Source organism: Heterodontus francisci, chromosome 31 (genome assembly GCF_036365525.1).
Source record: "Heterodontus francisci isolate sHetFra1 chromosome 31, sHetFra1.hap1, whole genome shotgun sequence".
NCBI classification, from domain to species: Eukaryota; Metazoa; Chordata; class Chondrichthyes; order Heterodontiformes; family Heterodontidae; genus Heterodontus; species Heterodontus francisci.
Window position 1 is genome coordinate 60,928,311 of NC_090401.1, and position 17,184 is coordinate 60,945,494.

The window sequence follows — 17,184 nt, forward strand, 5'->3', positions numbered from 1 at the left end:
TATATGTGACTCCAGACCCACAGCAATGTGGTTGACTTTTACCTGACCTCTGTAATGGCCTAGCAAGTCACTCAGTAGCCAAGAAGACAACTCGCCACTGCCTTCTCAAGGGCAATTAGGAATGGATAATAAATGCTGGCCCTGCCAGCAACACCCACATTCCATGAATGTATTTTTAAAAAGTACAAACTATGGTTTGGTACCTGAGAGAATTTTTTCCATTTTGGTGAACTAATTTATCAATGGACCAGCTGCTCTGTTTTTCCAGTCTTCCACTCGCACTCCACTCCTCCCCACAAAAAGGATCAGCCCAGATTATTAGTATTGCATATTCCCATATGCATAAACAGGGCAGCTTTCCACAATCTATCTGCAAGGACAGTATTGAATATGAGTATCATAAAGTTGTGATTTTCATTAGAATTATGAAATTATGCAAATTGCTAAAAACAATTTAGACACAGACAATCTTTTCTTTCTGTTCTTCAGAACCAGCTTTATGTAAAATAGATGGGAGCAGAATCACTGCATGGAAGTCTTTTAATGTTATGATGTTGCTGTTTTAGGAAACAATCTGGGAGATTTGAATCATGCTGTGCTTGCTGTTGGTTATGGAACACTTGCTGGTCAGTCGTACTGGCTCATTAAAAACTCTTGGTCAACGTATTGGGGTAATGATGGATACATTCTGATGTCCATGAAAGACAACAACTGTGGAGTTGCTACAGATGCAACTTATGTCACCCTGGAGTAACTGCACAGAAAGAAGTATGAATGTTTAACTTTGTTTTGCTTACTGAAACATCATAACATTTAGTCAGAATTTATTTTTTGGGCAGATTATTGCAATAATCTTTCTCATCGTGAAAATTAATAACTGAATGCAAACTAATAGGGATTTTCCATAAAGATTAATAAAGCCTAACCTTTAATTTCTTTCCCTGCCTTCCCTAACTGATGAACTCTTGAGCACCATCGTGCATGTGGTTGCAAAGTGTGTTTTCTTCTTCAGTGGAACTATTTTCATGTATGATCAGGGAGAAACACAATGGCACTTCAAAGAAAGAATCAATGTGATTACACAGATACAATATCTGTTATGCTTTACAATGTAATATTTTTGCCCTAATAAATCATTGTAGAATTCTTCCTCAGGGTTGGGCTCCTTTCTTTCATCTCTAAATGTGGTTTTGTATGTAAAATTAACACCACAGTTATTATTTTTAAAAATATGCAAATTTAAAGCATAACAAAAATATGTAATTCACTAATTTTCCATATTATAAGTATAAGAAAGTCACTAATGAACCAATAAGAAACTCAGGAGAAACGTCTTTACCCAGAGAGTGTTGAGAATATGGAACTCGTTAACACACAGAGTGATTGAGGCAAATAGTATAAATGTGTTTAAGGGAAAGCTGGTCGGCGCAACATCGAGGGCCGAAGGGCCTGTACTGCGCTGTAATGTTCTAATTCTAATTCTAATAAGCAAATGAGGGATAAAGGAATAGAAGGTTATACTGATAGGGTGAGATGGAGTAGGGTGGGAGAAGGCTCATGTGGAGCATAAACATGGGCATGGACCAGTTGGGTCAAATGGGCTGTTTCTGAGCATATCTGTGTAATAACCCTCAATTTGTAATAATTAGGTCCGAGCAGTAGAATGATGTCAATTTAAAAGAGAAGGAAATCCAAGAGGAATATTTTTTGGATACATCCCCATTGTAAACTATGGGCATTATCTCTTTGTCCATGTTACTGAAACAAGGCATTGTCCATCAGCTCCATTGGATTATGGAAAGCTCAGCATACCTAGCCAATTCCAGCCAGTTTATCGTTGCAGTTTTTATTGAAACCAAAGGAGATCTGAGCTCCCAAGAATCAAAACCAAACACTAAATTCCTTTGTGATTTGGGTGAATTTTTTGGAATTGTGAAATAATCCTCTTAATGCGGCATTCTAAAGTCGAAAAAAATGAGGAAATAGTTCCAATAAGTTTGATTACTACAGATCAAAGAAAACACTCTGTAAAGTTGCATGCATGAAGGCCAATTCCCAAGGTAACAAGCTGGTGTAGATCGGTATGTATACATATGAGCAGAAGGAGGCCATTCAACCCCTCGAGCCTGTTCCACCATTCAGTGAGATAATGGCTGAGCTGTATCTTAACTCTGTTTACCCACCTTGATTCCATATCCCTTCAAACGCTTGCCCAACAAAGATTTATCAATCTCAGTGTTGAAATTGCAATTGACTCCCACCACAGCACCCCCGCAGCCTCACTGCTTTTTGAGGGAGAGAGTTCCAGATCTGCACAACTCGTTGATTGAAGAAGTGCTTGCTGACATCACCCTGAGCAGCCTAGCTCCAATTTTAAGGATAAGACTCCCCCACCAGAGGAAATAATTTCTCTCTATCTACCCTATCAAGGGAATATAAGCCTAAGCTACGGAACCTTTTCTCATAATTTAACCCTTTTAGTCCTGGTATCATTCTAATGAATCTGTGCTGTACCCCCTCCAAGGGAGTAGAGTCTGCCTTACTCATCAAAATGGTTGATAATCTCAACCAATATCACTAAGAGAAAACTGAGTCATTTATCTCATTGCTGCTTGTGGGACCTTTCTGTGCACAAATTAGATGCCAAGTTTTCCTATATTTCAATAGTGTCTTTGCAGCAGGAGTACTTAATTGGCTGTGATGTCCTGGCAATGCCCTGAGGTGGTGGAAAATGCTATATGTATATGAGTTCTTTCTTCTTAGTGAACTTTGTGCAAGTCAGTTGATCAGTTTTCCCAGGGGTGCGGCGGGGGGCAGTGTGGGTAGTAGTGGGGTTTTCAAAGCAGTATGTTTCAGAAGAAAATGAACCTGAAAGGGCCTCCCAGCCGCAACAGTCTGGGTATGGGTATCGTCTTTGTTTTGCTACATCACGATAACAAAAACAAAAAATGTTGGAAATGCACAGTCTGTTTGGCAGGATCTGTAGAGAGAAAACATAACTCATGAAATGCTGTGATTTTAAAATCTCATGCTTATTTTCAAATCCCTCCAAGACCCCAAGCTGAACTACCGACTACATATTCGCTCCATCACTAAGGCCACCTCTGTAACATCACCTGACTCCACTTCTGCCTCAACTCATCCGCTACTGAAACCCTCATCCATACCTTTGTTATCTCCAAGTTTCACTATTCCAACACATTCCTAGCTGCCTTCCCATGTTCTACCTGCTGTAAACTTGAGCTATCCAAAACTCTGCTGCATGTGTCCGTACTCGCACCAAGTTCAATTCACCCATCACCCCTGTGCTTGCTGACCTACACTGGCTCCAAATTAAACAATGCCTTGATTTTAATATTATCATTCTTGTTTTCATGGCCTCACTCCTCTCTATGTCTAATCTTCTCTGGCACCACAACCCTCTGAGATATCTGCGCTTCTTCAATTCTGGCCTCTTGAGCATCCCTGATTTTAATTGCTCCACCATTGGTGGCCGTGCCTTCAGCTCCCCGGGACCTAATCTCTGGAATTCCCTCCCTACACCTCCCTGCCTCTTCTCCACCCCACCCTTTTAAGATCTCTGAAAAATCTACCTCTTGACTAAGCTTTTGGCCATCTGCCCGAATATGTGACTTGGTGTCAAATGTTGTTTGATAACCTCTCCTGTAAAGCGCACTGGGACACAGTTACTAGGTTAAGGTGCTATATAAATGCAAGTTGCTGCTCCAGGTGAGACCCTTCCTCAGGACTCAAACCTGCACGTGATGTTGAGCACAAGCAAGGTGCGGGAAGTTACATGAAGCAGATAAATGGGCGTTTTAGCACATGGCTCCAGAAGGAAAACAACAGACTTCATCCCAGGATAAAGTACTCTCTTCCTCCCATCTCAAAGGAAATTCTTGGATCCCACTTCAAACCCTAAGGGGAAATCCTATAGGCTCTTCTTCTGTTGTTGCCTTTTTATATTGAATTATTGAAATGGAAGCTGCAGTCAGAGTTGCTCAATTTAACTCTCAGCTCTGTCACCTTCTCCCCTTGCCTATTCCCAAATATCTTGTCGCCCAGTCAGATGATGCCCCGCCCCTCCGCGGTGCTTATTGGCTGGTCTTTGAAAGAGGCTCCGCCCCCTCGATAGGCGCTGATTGGTTGAGGGCCGCAACGGGTTTGAGTGACAGTCGGTGCATGGTAACAGAGCGATGCGGCAGTGGATTGTTGCGCTGCTCAGCTGCTTGTCAGGTACTCACAACAAACTGAGTCTTCACCGAGAATCGCCTTCATCAAATCATTCTTAATATTTCTGTTAATAGTGTGTCAGCTAACGTAATCAATGTGCTAAATGTTGTGTCTGTTCAGTTGCCGCTCGTGATGCTATCCCAGTCTAAGACACGATGGCGCGAATGGCCTCTCTATGTTGGGTCAGTCTATGATTTAGTGTTAGTGATGAATGTAAAGCTCTCAACCCAGGGGAAACCCAGAGGAATGTAATCAAAAAGAGGAAGAAAAATCCAATTAGAATATTGTCTTTGAATTGAAAATAAGCTGGTCTCTTTCTCCACTGTTTTAGCTTTAGTAGAAAGGTCAGTCAACCCTAATAGAGAAGAAAAATACCGCAGATACTGGAAATCTGAAATAAAAGCAGTAAATGCTGGAATTACTCAGGCCAGGTAGCAGCTGTGGAGACAAAAACGGAGTTAATGTTCCAGGTTTGTGATAGGTTCTGATCATCGACCTGAAACTTTGGGGAGGATTTTTAGCCCTCAAAGAAGACGGGCACAGAGGGCGTGAAAAATTCAGCCAGAGTGCCAGTTTCCCAGCATCATCCCAGCCCCCGGGCCAATTTCCCAGAGGCGAGATGGGGCACAGCACGAGCACACACCCACAAGCAGCAGGTCGCCAATTGAGATGGTTAAAGGCCAACTAAAGTCTATTTTCAAAGTTAAAAAAGTTGAAGAGAGAGGGTGCTTCCATCTTGGCACGCTATCTCTCTGGCTGTCTCACCTGAAAAGGAAGCCTGCTGCTTCTTCCATACTTGAGGGCCTCCTATGGGCCCTCCAGTTTCGAGAGCCTATCTGCCATTCTTAATTGGACAGTGAGCCTGCCCTCTGGCCATTAATTAGCCAATTCAGGGAAAATCACTGCTGGGTGACTGTTTCCCACACAGTGCAAGCCTCTAACCCCCATTTGATTCTGACATTGGGGTCCTGAAGCCCATGGGGAAAGTTGTACCTGTGCCGATTGTTGATTCAAATTTTTACCCAAGGATCCAGATGGCTGCCAACATCAGTCAGGACACAGTAATTGAGATCAAGCTGAGAAGAAACAGGAGAAAAGACTTGCATTTATATAGTGCCTTTCATAACCACAGGGCAGTTTGGTCTTTATTCACTGACAGCGAAGTTGCAATGCAAGTTCAACTTAGGTCACATAAAATGTGTCCAAATAATCATCCTCCGTGATTCAAATGGAAATCTGGCCTGTGTGTAGGATCCAGGATTCAGGATCCAGCTGTAAGGTGGATTTGTGGTGTAACGATTCGAGGGAGGGTGAGCTTCGCTGATACCGACCTGCCCCAGGGAAGGTGGTTGGTTTTTCCGTCGAAGTCACTCCCAGAAAGACCTGGATTAAGTAAATGGTGAAGTACAGGCTGTTACTTGGATATCTTGTGAGAGGACACAAGCTCATATATTCAGAGCTGGGTTGCAGATTGATTTGCGCTTCCTGCCAATAAAACCATTGTTCAGTGGGGTATAGTGTGTGTCTGTGGTGACCATATACTTGCACATTTTACGGGCGAGTCCTTTTCATCTTGCCTCTTATAAGAAGCCACTCCTACTTACTGTTTGCCTAGCAGGAGCTCAGGCCTGCACCTTGCAGTTACCAATGATAAACAGGTGACCAACTTGGGCAATGTGAAGTCACTTTCAGGTCAAGTATCTTCTGAGATGAAAGTCCAACAATGGAAGTTTGGAAATAAATCAACACTCTGTGGAAGACTTGGTAATCCAGTATTTATGCACAGTATTGAAGGGTATTGTGGATGCTAGCTCACGAATGGAACCTGGAGGGTTGAGAGAGTTGAGATTCTTCCTACTCAATTCCCTATAATTATGCAAGCTTTTGCCTTAACATGTAGGTGCTTCTGGCTGGACAAACTTATTAGTGCCGGATAGACTAGACAGATTTGGTTGGTTAAACACAAGCAGTACCCTTTGCAACCTTCAGAGTCGCTAAACCTTGACTCTGTCAACTTGTACCTAAGCTCTCTAGACTTCGGCTAAGTGATGTGTCCACTCCATATTGGACAAACAGAATTTGAACCAATGTCAATTTCTCAATAACTTGGTTTGGAGTCTCTTAAGCCAGCTGTTCTGTTTTCTTTGTGTATGTTAGCCCATTTGGGTAAATGGGTTTTAAACTTATTTAATTATGTTAAAACATGACTAAAAGACAAAACAAATAAAAGGAATTTTATTTCAGTATTAAGCTTGGTTGAACTTAAATGAATTCAAGTGAATCACAAAACCAAAACCAATTTTCTTATTAAAGAAGCAAATGTGGTGATCACAGCTGTAAATGTGTGTAGATATATGTGTAACTGACCTATTTTTTTTATGTAGCAGTGGATGTCAAGACTTTGCAAGTTCCTTCATTTCCGAAAATTTACCATGTTTCAGGTATGGCACATTTAAAAAAAGCTTGGCTAAAGGGTTTGGCTTTAAGGAGCGTCTTCCAGGAGGATAGGGAGGTAGCAAGGTTTAGGGAGGGAATGCCAGAGCTTAGGGCCTAGGCAGCTAAGGTGCAATCAGTGTGCCAAGAAGATCCAATCTAAATACTCCCAGCTGTGTTCAAAAGATACCGCCTTGTAACTAAAGGCCTGCTCAAGTCACAAAAAAAAACCCGACCCGAACCCGACGGAACCACGTCGGACCCAAGCTCGACCCTTCCCCCCAGTGCCCAACCCGATCCGAGTCCGACCCAACCACCGAAATGTTCCCTTTACCTACCTTCTGATTCCCAATCTTCAGGAAGCTGCAGCATGAGCGTGATGACATCATAGAGATGCTCACTCGCTCACTGCGCAGACTCAGAGTTTCCTTCTTTGACATCCCGGACTCGCAGCTCAGGTAAGTTTTTTACTTTTAACACTTACTTGCAATTCTTGCTGTGTGTGTCCAACCCAGACCCGGCCCGACCCTGACACATGTTGTCGGGTGCTGTTGGGTTTGGGTCGGGTAGCAGGCCTTTACTTGTAACTCCTTGGTCTCCAGTTGCTGTGAATTACTTGTAATTGAATTCGATGTTCTAATTGTTGACCAGTATAAATAATGAATCCATTGAAAACTGTAGGATGTTGCTTATTCTGCTTATGAAGATAATGCTCTCCTTTCCTCTTTTGAGTTACTTTTTTAACCATCTTGTCTACAGGAATTCTGTCATTACCATTTGCTGAAATCGAAGAACCATTTGAAGCTTGGTACAACCTCACTGGAAAAGTCAGCCGCATTGATTACTATGATGGTATGGTTTTGGTCTTTGTAAATTACTCTTTTGTTCCAGTCTGAGAAATGCCATGAGTACTTCAGCGCTTGAATCATTTCTGAATTTACTCTAACAATTTCATTCAGACTAAATTTATACCAAAGGAGAGTTAGGTCAGCTTCTTATCCTGTAAGGCAGGGGGTGGTGGTGGTGACTGTGGTGGAAAGAGAACACAATAGTGTTAAAAACCACAGCTTTTACTTTGTTTTAAATCTAGGATGTTCTAGACAATGAGAGTGAGAGTTTGGAGAAAAAAGTACATTTTAATTGAATAACTTTATAATTTGTAAAAAATAGATTTGCAACTTCCTTGTTCTATATTAATGATGACTCGGGATCGCGGCGGTTCGCTTCGAACTCGGCAGCCTTCCAACACGGAAGCGCCGCCACTCAGCCCCCCGCGATATTTTGTGCAGGGACTCATTTAAATGGAGGGGGCGGAGCGGCCGCCCCTGATGACGGAGAGGGATTGGCCATTCTGTACCCAGCAATGGCGTCCTGTGCCACTGCGCAGGCGCCATTTTTAAAGGGCTTCAAGCCTTAGGAAAAATGTTTCTTTTTAAAGTGATATAGTGGTGCATTGTATGTCAAAAATTAAATAAATGCTGGAGGGCCTTTGCCAACCCCCCCCCCCCCCCCCCCCATCCCAATGTTTGTTTTCGGTGCAATATCAACAAAATGAAGTTTATTTCCAACTGCACTTTCCCACCCAACATCTTAACATCTGCCCTTCAACCCCTTCCCACCATCACCAATAAGAAGTGTTTTTTTAAAATTCATTCATGGGATGTGGGCGTCGCAGGCCAGGCCAGCATTCTTTGCCCATCCCTAATTGCCCTTGAAATGGCCTAGCAAGCCACTCAGTTCAAGGGCATGTAAGAGTCAACCACATTGCTGTGGATCTGGAGTCACATGTAGGCCAGGTAAGGACAGCAGATTTCCTTCCCTAGAGGACATTAGTGAACCAGATGGGTTTTTACAACAATCGACAATGGTTTCATGGCCATCATTAGACTATCTTTAAATTCCAGATTTTTTTTATTAATTGAATTCAAATTCCACCTTCTGCTGTGGTGGGATTCGAACCCATGTCGCCAGAGCAATACCTGGGTCTCTGGGTTACTAGTCCAGTGCCAATACCACTTCGCCACCGCCTCCCCTAACTCCACCTTCCGCCCTGATAATTTAAGTCCTTCTCCCTCCCCGTCAGTATCTCGCCTTGGAATTCCGTACGGAGTTCCGAAGGCGCGCAGCTTGCGGCCATAATATCAGCGTGGTACGGCTGCCGGGAAAGGTAAGTAGATATAAATTTATTATCATTGATTTTACTATTTAACTGAAGGCCCCACCACTGACTGCCGGGGATGGGGAGTGGGGGCTGCACCGAGGCCTTGCTGCCACCACCATGGTAAAATGCGGTGGGGCTTCTCTGCATTGGGGGTCATGGCGGGCTGCTCCCACTAGTATTTTACGGGCCCCACACCATGACCCCCGATGTCGAGGGGCTGGTAAAATTCAGCCCACCCTGTTCATGTGTTAGTATTGGAGAGTGATTGGCTCACAGAAAATAGGTGCCATTTAATATCCTCTTTACTTTAAATTAGAAGTCTTTAATCATTATGATCTTTAATAGTTTAATAAAAGTCTACCAATTTTACAGGGCAGGTTAAAACTCTGCAGCTCGGATTTGAAAAGCCAGCTGGAATTAGTTACAAGATTTCTCCAGAGACTACAGAAACTGAAATAAATGTTATCAAATGCTTCCAAGAAAATGGAACCATCCATGATCCCGTCTATGCGCAGCCTGTCATTCCAAATTTGAAAAAATTTTTGGTAAGGAGGTGCATTTTAGAATGGAAAAAGCTGAGGAATGGATTGAAATGCTAATCACATAGACCAGAACAGCAGCGCTAAGCTGGGAAGCTCTTGCTGCAATTTTTAACAGTGCAATTACTTCAGCATACTTCAAATGTGTGGTGTGGCTTTCTTGCACTAGAATAATATTACAATAAAAGCTTTGTTATCAGGCAGTTTATCAACAGGCAAGCTCCATTATCCAGAATTTTTCCGGGAATTCAGGTTGCCGTCTATGGTTAGAAATGCTACCTTGCCTCCGTGACAGGTTCCCCATTCACTAGAATGGGATTCTTAGCCCCTGCAGTCAGACGTGTTGTGTTACAGGGTCCTGGGTACAATCGGGGATGGCTCATTGGAAAGGGTGGACTCTACCGCGTACTATATTGGTGCATCGACCCCGAAGGATAATGGGAAAATTCTGAATCAGCTTTCCCAATGCCGGCCCCAGGGTACACTTGGCTTTCGTAGCAATTACTTCGGGGCGAAAGGTCGGATCGCCACTCGCCTTGGTAAGTATAACTCTTGATTAACCCGAAATTTGCTTAGCCGGCACCTCTCAGGTCTGGCATATGCCGGATAACAAAGCTTTTACTGTACATAATCTTTTGGATTATGTTTGACATGGCTGTTTGTGATACCTGAAGCAAGGGTGAAAGCGTGATTTTGAGCACTTTGCAAGGATCGTGTGTTTATGATGATGAGGAGGAGGGATTACTATCTATTCATTAGCCATTCATGCTAAAGATAAATGAAACTAATTCAGAATCTTGCTGAAAATTGTGGTCTTATGTATATTTGCTAATTTCTTAGTTCATAAACGAAGAGGACTATAAGGGACGTCATTGCAGTGTATGGCAAAATGTCACGTTGGAGGGTAAAAAGAAGAACACCTACACCATGTGGATTGCCAATTCTACAAATGGCTCCATTCCTGTCCATTATGAAATGAAGGGATATAACACCTTGTTTGGCGGACACTATGACAAATATGAAATAGATTACAATGACTTGAAGTATGATGTGGACCCAAATGTCTTCAAACTTTATGAAGGTAAAATATCTGGCAGATTGTGAGTCTTGATAACTTTAGAGGAATAAGCCTGGGAAGAATTGATACATTTTTTTTTTAGATTAGAGATACAGCACTGAAACAGGCCCTTCAGCCCACCGAGTCTGTGCCGAACATCAACCACCCATTTATACTAATCCTACACTAATCCCATATTCCTACCAAACATCCCCACCTGTCCCTATATTTCCCTACCACCTACCTATACTAGTGACAATTTATAATGGCCAATTTACCTATCAACCTGCAAGTCTTTTGGCTTGTGGGAGGAAAATTTGATCACTCCCACTATTGATCTGCTTCAGAAAACTTGTTTCAACTGCTCAGGAAGTCTCGATACCTTCCTGGAGGTTTCCTCTTTATGCTTAACAAACTGCTCAAAATGTTGATAATTTTAATTTATAAAGGTGTCCTGCTTGCATGACTGACATAAAATGACAGTGTGCTGGGGTTCCAGTGATGCTATGTTCATTCTGAGTTCCCAATCTCATTCTTGGTGGTGAGTGGAAGCCAAGGGTTTTCTTGCACGGGAGAGGGTACAGATCATAGTCGGTGTCACTGTGGGATTGAGATTTGGAAGCGGTTGGTTTAGGAGTGATATGTGGTGGGGAAGGAACCAGAGGTTGAAGTGAGAAGATGTAGAAGTGACCATATTTCAATTGCAAGTTTGAAACATTTAATTGTTCAAGTCTGGAAGAATGTTTACGAAATAAATAGAATCATTTTGGTGTGATTCTTCCTTAATATATGATAGGCAATTTGAAATACAATTAGTGACGTTTACAGCCTATGTGCTTTCTTACTCCCCTCACTTCACCCACCTATTAGCTCAAATATACAGAATTCAAGTCATCACAATGTTACCATTGCATATTTAATATTTTAAAGAGAAGGGCCGAGAACATCAATACCAAAACCACATAAACAAGAACTTGCAGCATATCTTGTCGAAGGGGAGATGGTGGCATAGTAGTAATGTCACTGGACTAGTAATCCAGATCCCAGGCTAATGCTCTGGGTACATGGGTTCGAATCCCACCACAGCAGATGGTGAAATCTGAATTCAATTAATAAATCTGGAATTAAAAGCTAGTCTAATGATGACCATGAAACCCATCTGGTTCACTAAGGTCCTATGGGAAGGAAATCTGCCGTCCTTACTGGGTCTGGTCTACATGTGACCCACAGCATTGTGGTTTACTCTGAAATTACCTATCAAGCAGCTCAGTTCAAGGGCAATTAGGGATGGGCATTAAATGCTGGCCTACCCAGCGATTCACACAAATGAATTAAAATAAAAGACTTGTAGATGCATACGCGTCATTTGTATATTAGTAGAATGTTAAACACAAGAAATAATTATTCGAGAGTGGTATAATTGTTTTAATTATTACAGGTATGTCTTGTAAAGGTTTCCCTGGTCCTGAAGAAGAACACAGAATTCTGGTCAATCCCATTCAGGCTTTAATTGACACAGATAAGGAAGACAGGGCTCATAATTTGTTCCTGTATTACAAGAAGAAATTTAACAGGGACTATGAGAAAGATGTCAGAGAGCATGAGTTTAGAAGAAACACTTTTACTCACAACATGAGGTAAATCATTGTATCATTGTATGATTGCCATCAAAATAAAACATTATTTTACAGAGCTTTATTTTGGAGGAGGGAGGTGGGGTGTAGCGCTTCAATTTGTCTGGTCATTGTGGGTGTGATAGTAATCCAGAGACCTGATCTTGAGATGTGTGTTCAAATCCCACCTTGGCAGCTGGTGAAGTTAAATTCAACTAATTAACTAAATCTGGAATTAAAAAAGCAGGTATCAGTAATGGTGACTGTAAAAGTTCTGGATTGTTGAAAAAACCATCCAATTTACTAATGTCCTTTAGGGATAGAAATCGGCTATCCTTACATGGTCTGGCCTATATGTGACTCCAAACCCTAGCAATGTGGTTGACCCTTAATTACCCTCTGAAATTGCTTAGCAAGCTACTCATTATATTCAAGAAAGTGATTCACCACCACCTTCCCAATGACAAATAAAAATGGATGTCTAAGATATACTATGAAAAGTGACTTTCAATGTTCACAAAATGGTGACCAGTGAGTTTCTCCACTAGGTTTCATTTAAGAATAACTTTATCAGTGTGTAGGTGTTCTGTATTTGAACAACATGCTGAAGACTTTTTTTAATGCTGACTTTTGACCTTCATAAGTTGAAGACTGCACACACTTACTTTGCTTCAAGCATTGTCAGCGTGATTAATTTTTGCATAAATAGGTCTTCTGATCTTTCAGAAGATTTTTACTTCTGCATTTGAATCAAAATATTGGGTACAATCAAATCTAAGCAAATACTTGGACTTAACGTAATTTTAAGCAGTGTTTGCTATCAGCAAATTAATTTTGGAAAAAGCAAAAAAAGGTTTTAAGTGCCATATGATTGTCCTTACCAAATATAATGCTCCTGGAAATTGACCTGTATTATTAGTTGAATCTTACATCAGAACAGGACTTAATCGATTTTTGGTGTTTCCAGGATTTAACTGTAATTTTGAAGTCATTATGCAGAAAGTGGCACTGTTGAGTTTAATTGAAATTAACCTTAACATGAATGCTGTCACATCTGAAAAGGATACACTAACAGTTATGGTGTGGAGGTCGTGGTCCATGTTGGTATCAATGACATATGTAGAAAGAGGGATGAGGTCCTGCAAAAAGAATTTAGGGAGCTAGGCAGCAGATTAAAATGTAGGACCTCAAAGGTTGTAATCTCTGGGTTTCTTCCAGTGCCACAGGCTAGTGAGCATATGAATAGGAGGTTAGAGCAGATGAATGCATGGTTGAAGAGATGGTGCAGGAGGGAGGGCTTTAGTTTCCTGGATCACTGGGCCTATTTCTGGAGAAGGTGGGATCTGTATAAGATGGACAGGTTGCACCTGAACCAGAACGGGATCAACATCCTTGCTGGGATGTTTGCTAGTGCTGTTGGGAGGGTGGGTAGTTAAACTAATTTGGCAGGAGATGGGACACAGAGTGGAAGCACGGTGAGGGGTGATGTACATTCAAATATAGAAGAGAAGCGAAGTCAGTTGGAGGGCAGAGTAAATGTAGACCTGTTAAGGCTCAAGCAAATAATGCAAGGTTGGATTGTATCTGTTTTACTATTAAGGCAGATGAATTGAGGGTGTTGATTAACACATGAGATTATGATATTATTGCTATCACTGAGACATGGTTGAGAGAAGGGCAGGACTGGCAGCTTAATATCCCAGGGTATAGAATCTTCAGATGTGGTAGGGGAGGGGATAAAAGGTGAGTTGGCATTGCACTGTTGATTAAGGAGTCAATTACTGCAGTAAGGAGGGATATCTTAGAAGGTTCCTCTAATGAGGCCATATGGGTAGAACTTAAAAACAAAAAGGGGGCTATCACTTGGATGGGAGTGTATTACAGGCCTCCAAACAGTCAGGGAGATATAAAGGAGCAGATATGTAGGCAAATCTCATAGAGGTGCAAAATTAATAGGGTAATAATAGGAGGGGATTTCAACTTTCCCTATATTAGAGGAGATAGTATTAGTGAAAAAAACTTAAAGGGGGTGGAATTCTTCAAATGCATTCAGGAGTGCTTTTTGAGCTAGCATGTAGAGAGTGCTACAAGAGAAAGAGTGGTACTGGACTTAATCCTAGGGAGTGAAGTTGGACAAGTGGTAGAAGTGGCAGTGGGGGAGCATTTCGGGGATAGTGACCATAACTCTGTAAGATTTAAGGTAGTTATGGAAAAGGACATAGAGCGACCGGAAATAAAAGTACAAAATTGGGGGAAGGCAGATTTCAATATGATAAAAAAGGATCTGGCTAAAATGGACTGAGAACAGCTTCTTATAAGAAAGTCTACATCAGACCAGTGGGAGTCATTCAGAAAGGAAACAGAGAGTGTTCAGCTCCAACATGTTCCCGTAAAGGTGAAGAGTAGGACCAACAAATCAAGGGAACCCTGGATGTCAAGGGATATAGAGGATTGGATAAAGAAAAAAAAAGGAGGCTTATGGCAGATTCAGAGCGCTAAAAACAGCAGAGGCCCTAGAGGAGTATAGAAAGTGTAGGGGAGTACTTAAAAAAGTAATTAGGAGAGCGAAGGGGGGACATGAAAAATCACTGGCGGGCAAGATAAAGGAAAATCCCAAGGCGTTTTATAAGTATGTTAAGGGAAAGAGGATAACCAGGGAAAAAGTGGGGCCCATTAGGGATCAAAGAGGCAATGTGTGTGTGGAGCCGGAGGACATAGGTGAGGTTTTGAATGATTACTTTTCATCTGTGTTCACTATGGAGAGGGACGATGCAGGTGTAGTGATCAGGGAGGGAGATTGTGATATACTTGAACATATTAGCATTGAAAAAGGAGAAAGTATTAGCGGTATTAGCGGGCTTAAAGGTGGATAAATCCCCAGGCCCAGATGAGATGTATCCCAGGCTGCTATGTGAGACAAGGGAGGAGATAGCAGGGGCTCTGACATAACTTTTCAAATCCTCTCTGGCTACAGGAGAGGTACCAGAGGACTGCGAATGTGGTACCATTATTCAAGAAGGGTAGCAAGGATGAACCAGGTAATTATAGGCCTGTGAGTCTAATGTCAGTGGTAGGGAAATTATTGAAAAAAATTCTGAGAGACAGGATTAATCTCCACTTGGAGAGGCATAGCTTTGTCATAGGGAGATCATGTCTAACAAATTTGATTGAATTTTTCGAGGAGGTGACTAGATGTGTCGATGAGGGTAAAGCAGTTGATGTGGTCTACCTGGACTTCAGTAAGGCTTTTGATCAGGTCCTGCATGGGAGATTGGTTAAGAAGAGCCCATGAGATCCAGGGTAATTTGGCAAATTGGATCCAAAATTGGCTTAGTGGCAGGAGGCAGAGGTTGATGGTCGAGGGTTGTTTTTGGGATCGGTGCTGGGACCCTTGCTGTTTGTAGTATACATTAATAATTTAGACGTGAATATAGTAGGTATGATCAGTAAGTTCCCAAACGACACGAAAATTGTGGTGTCGTAAATAGTGAGGAGGAATGCCTGAGATGACAGGGTGATATCGATGGGCTGGTAAGATGGGTGGAACAGTGGCAGATGGAGTTTAATTCTGAGAAGTGTGAGGTGATGCACTTTGGTAGGCCTAACAAGGCAAGGGAATATACAATGGATGGTAGGACCCTAGGGAGTACAGAGAGTCAGAGGGACCTTGGGGTGCTTGTCCATAAGTCACTGAAGGCAGCAGCACAAGTTGATAAGGTGGTTAGGAAGGCATTTGGGATACTTGCTTTTATTAGCCGAGGCACAGAATATAAGAGTGGGAGGTTATGTTAGAGTTGTATAAAATGCTGGTTAGGCCACAGCTGGAGTACTGTGTACAGTTCAGGACACCACACTATAGGAAGGATGTGATTGCACTGGAGAGGATGCAGAGGAGATTCACCAGGATGTTGCCTGGGCTGGAGCATTTCAGCTATGAAGGGGCACTGGATAGGCTGGGATTGTTTTCCTTGGAGTGAAGAAGGCTGAGGGGGGAACCTGATTGAGGTATACAAAATTATGAGGGGCATTGATAGGATAGATAGGAAGGAAATTTATCCTCTAGCGGAGAGGTCAGTAACCAGGGGGCATAGATTTAAGGTAAGGAGCAGGAGGTTTAGAGGAGAATTGAGGAAACATTTTTTCACTCAGACGGTAGTTGGAATCTGTAACACACTGCCTGGAGGGGTGGTGGAGGCAGGAACCCTCACAACATTTAAGAAGTATTTAGATGAGCATTTGAAATGCCGTAGCATACAAGGCTATGGGCCAAGTGCTGGAAAGTGGAATTAAATTGTATGGGTGCTTGATGGTTGGCGGAGGCACGTTGGGTCAAAGGGCCTGTTTCTGTGCTGTAAAACTCTATGAAATGTTATTGTGTGATCATTTGCATATTTTGCTTTTAATGTGACTTTTTAATCTCTAAGCAGCTAAATGTGCAACATGAGTTGAAAAAAATCCTCATGAAGCTACTATTCTTGTACGAAGGTCTGGAATTTTTGCATCCAATTTAATATTGCCTCATGTTACTGACTTCCCACCCTCCTCCTGAATTCAGCACTGATACTCTGCTATAAAGTTGACACTAAATTAAATTTTCAGCTCAATAATTAATGTATACATGAGGACCACACTTAACGATTAATACTATCAAGCATTGCTGTGATAGTTGAAAATGGCCATGAGGTTTATAATTATTGCATACTTCAGCAGGTGTCTGCCTCGTCTCAGTCGTAACACGCTAGTCTCTGAATCAGGTGGGCATGGATTCAAATCTCACTCCAGCAAATTGAGAATAGAATGTAGGCCGACTCTCCTTACTGAGGGTCTCTGCACTGTCACTGGAGCTTTCTTTTGGATGAGATGTTAAATGATCTACTTGCACTATCCAAAGAAGAGCAGGGGAGTTCCCTTGGTGTCCTGGCTAATATTTATCGCTAAGCAACATCACTAAAAATCAGATTACCTGGCTATTTATCTCATTATTATTTGTGGGACCATGCTGAGTGCAAATTGGCTGATGAGTGTCCCTACATTACAACAGTGACTACACTTCAAAAGTACTTCATTGTCGGCAATGTTTTTGGGATGTCCTGAGGTTATGCAAGGCGCTACAGAAATGCAAGTTTTTTTACTTCCGTCACTTCTGTT

The 17,184-nt window shown here is 42.1% G+C and overlaps 2 protein-coding genes across 3 annotated transcripts in view; both read left to right on the plus strand.

Moving 5' to 3' along the window:
- Nucleotides 1-1,120, plus strand: part of LOC137347323 (digestive cysteine proteinase 2-like) — a 50,469-nt gene extending 49,349 nt beyond the window's left edge. The window contains exon 11 of the mRNA XM_068011758.1: nt 567-1,120. Within this exon, the coding sequence (XP_067867859.1) occupies nt 567-754 (188 nt within the window). The 3' untranslated portion in view covers nt 755-1,120. The remainder of the gene's footprint in view (nt 1-566) is intronic.
- Nucleotides 1,121-4,185: 3,065 nt separating this feature from the next.
- The window catches only part of LOC137347017 (digestive cysteine proteinase 2-like), a 32,103-nt gene continuing 19,104 nt past the window's right edge, over nt 4,186-17,184 (plus strand). For both annotated transcript variants that reach the window (XM_068011017.1, XM_068011018.1), the window contains exons 1-6: nt 4,186-4,236; nt 6,618-6,674; nt 7,426-7,518; nt 9,200-9,372; nt 10,207-10,447; nt 11,862-12,060. In XM_068011017.1, coding sequence (XP_067867118.1) covers nt 4,197-4,236; nt 6,618-6,674; nt 7,426-7,518; nt 9,200-9,372; nt 10,207-10,447; nt 11,862-12,060 — 803 coding nt within the window. In that variant the 5' untranslated portion in view covers nt 4,186-4,196. The remainder of the gene's footprint in view (nt 4,237-6,617; nt 6,675-7,425; nt 7,519-9,199; nt 9,373-10,206; nt 10,448-11,861; nt 12,061-17,184) is intronic.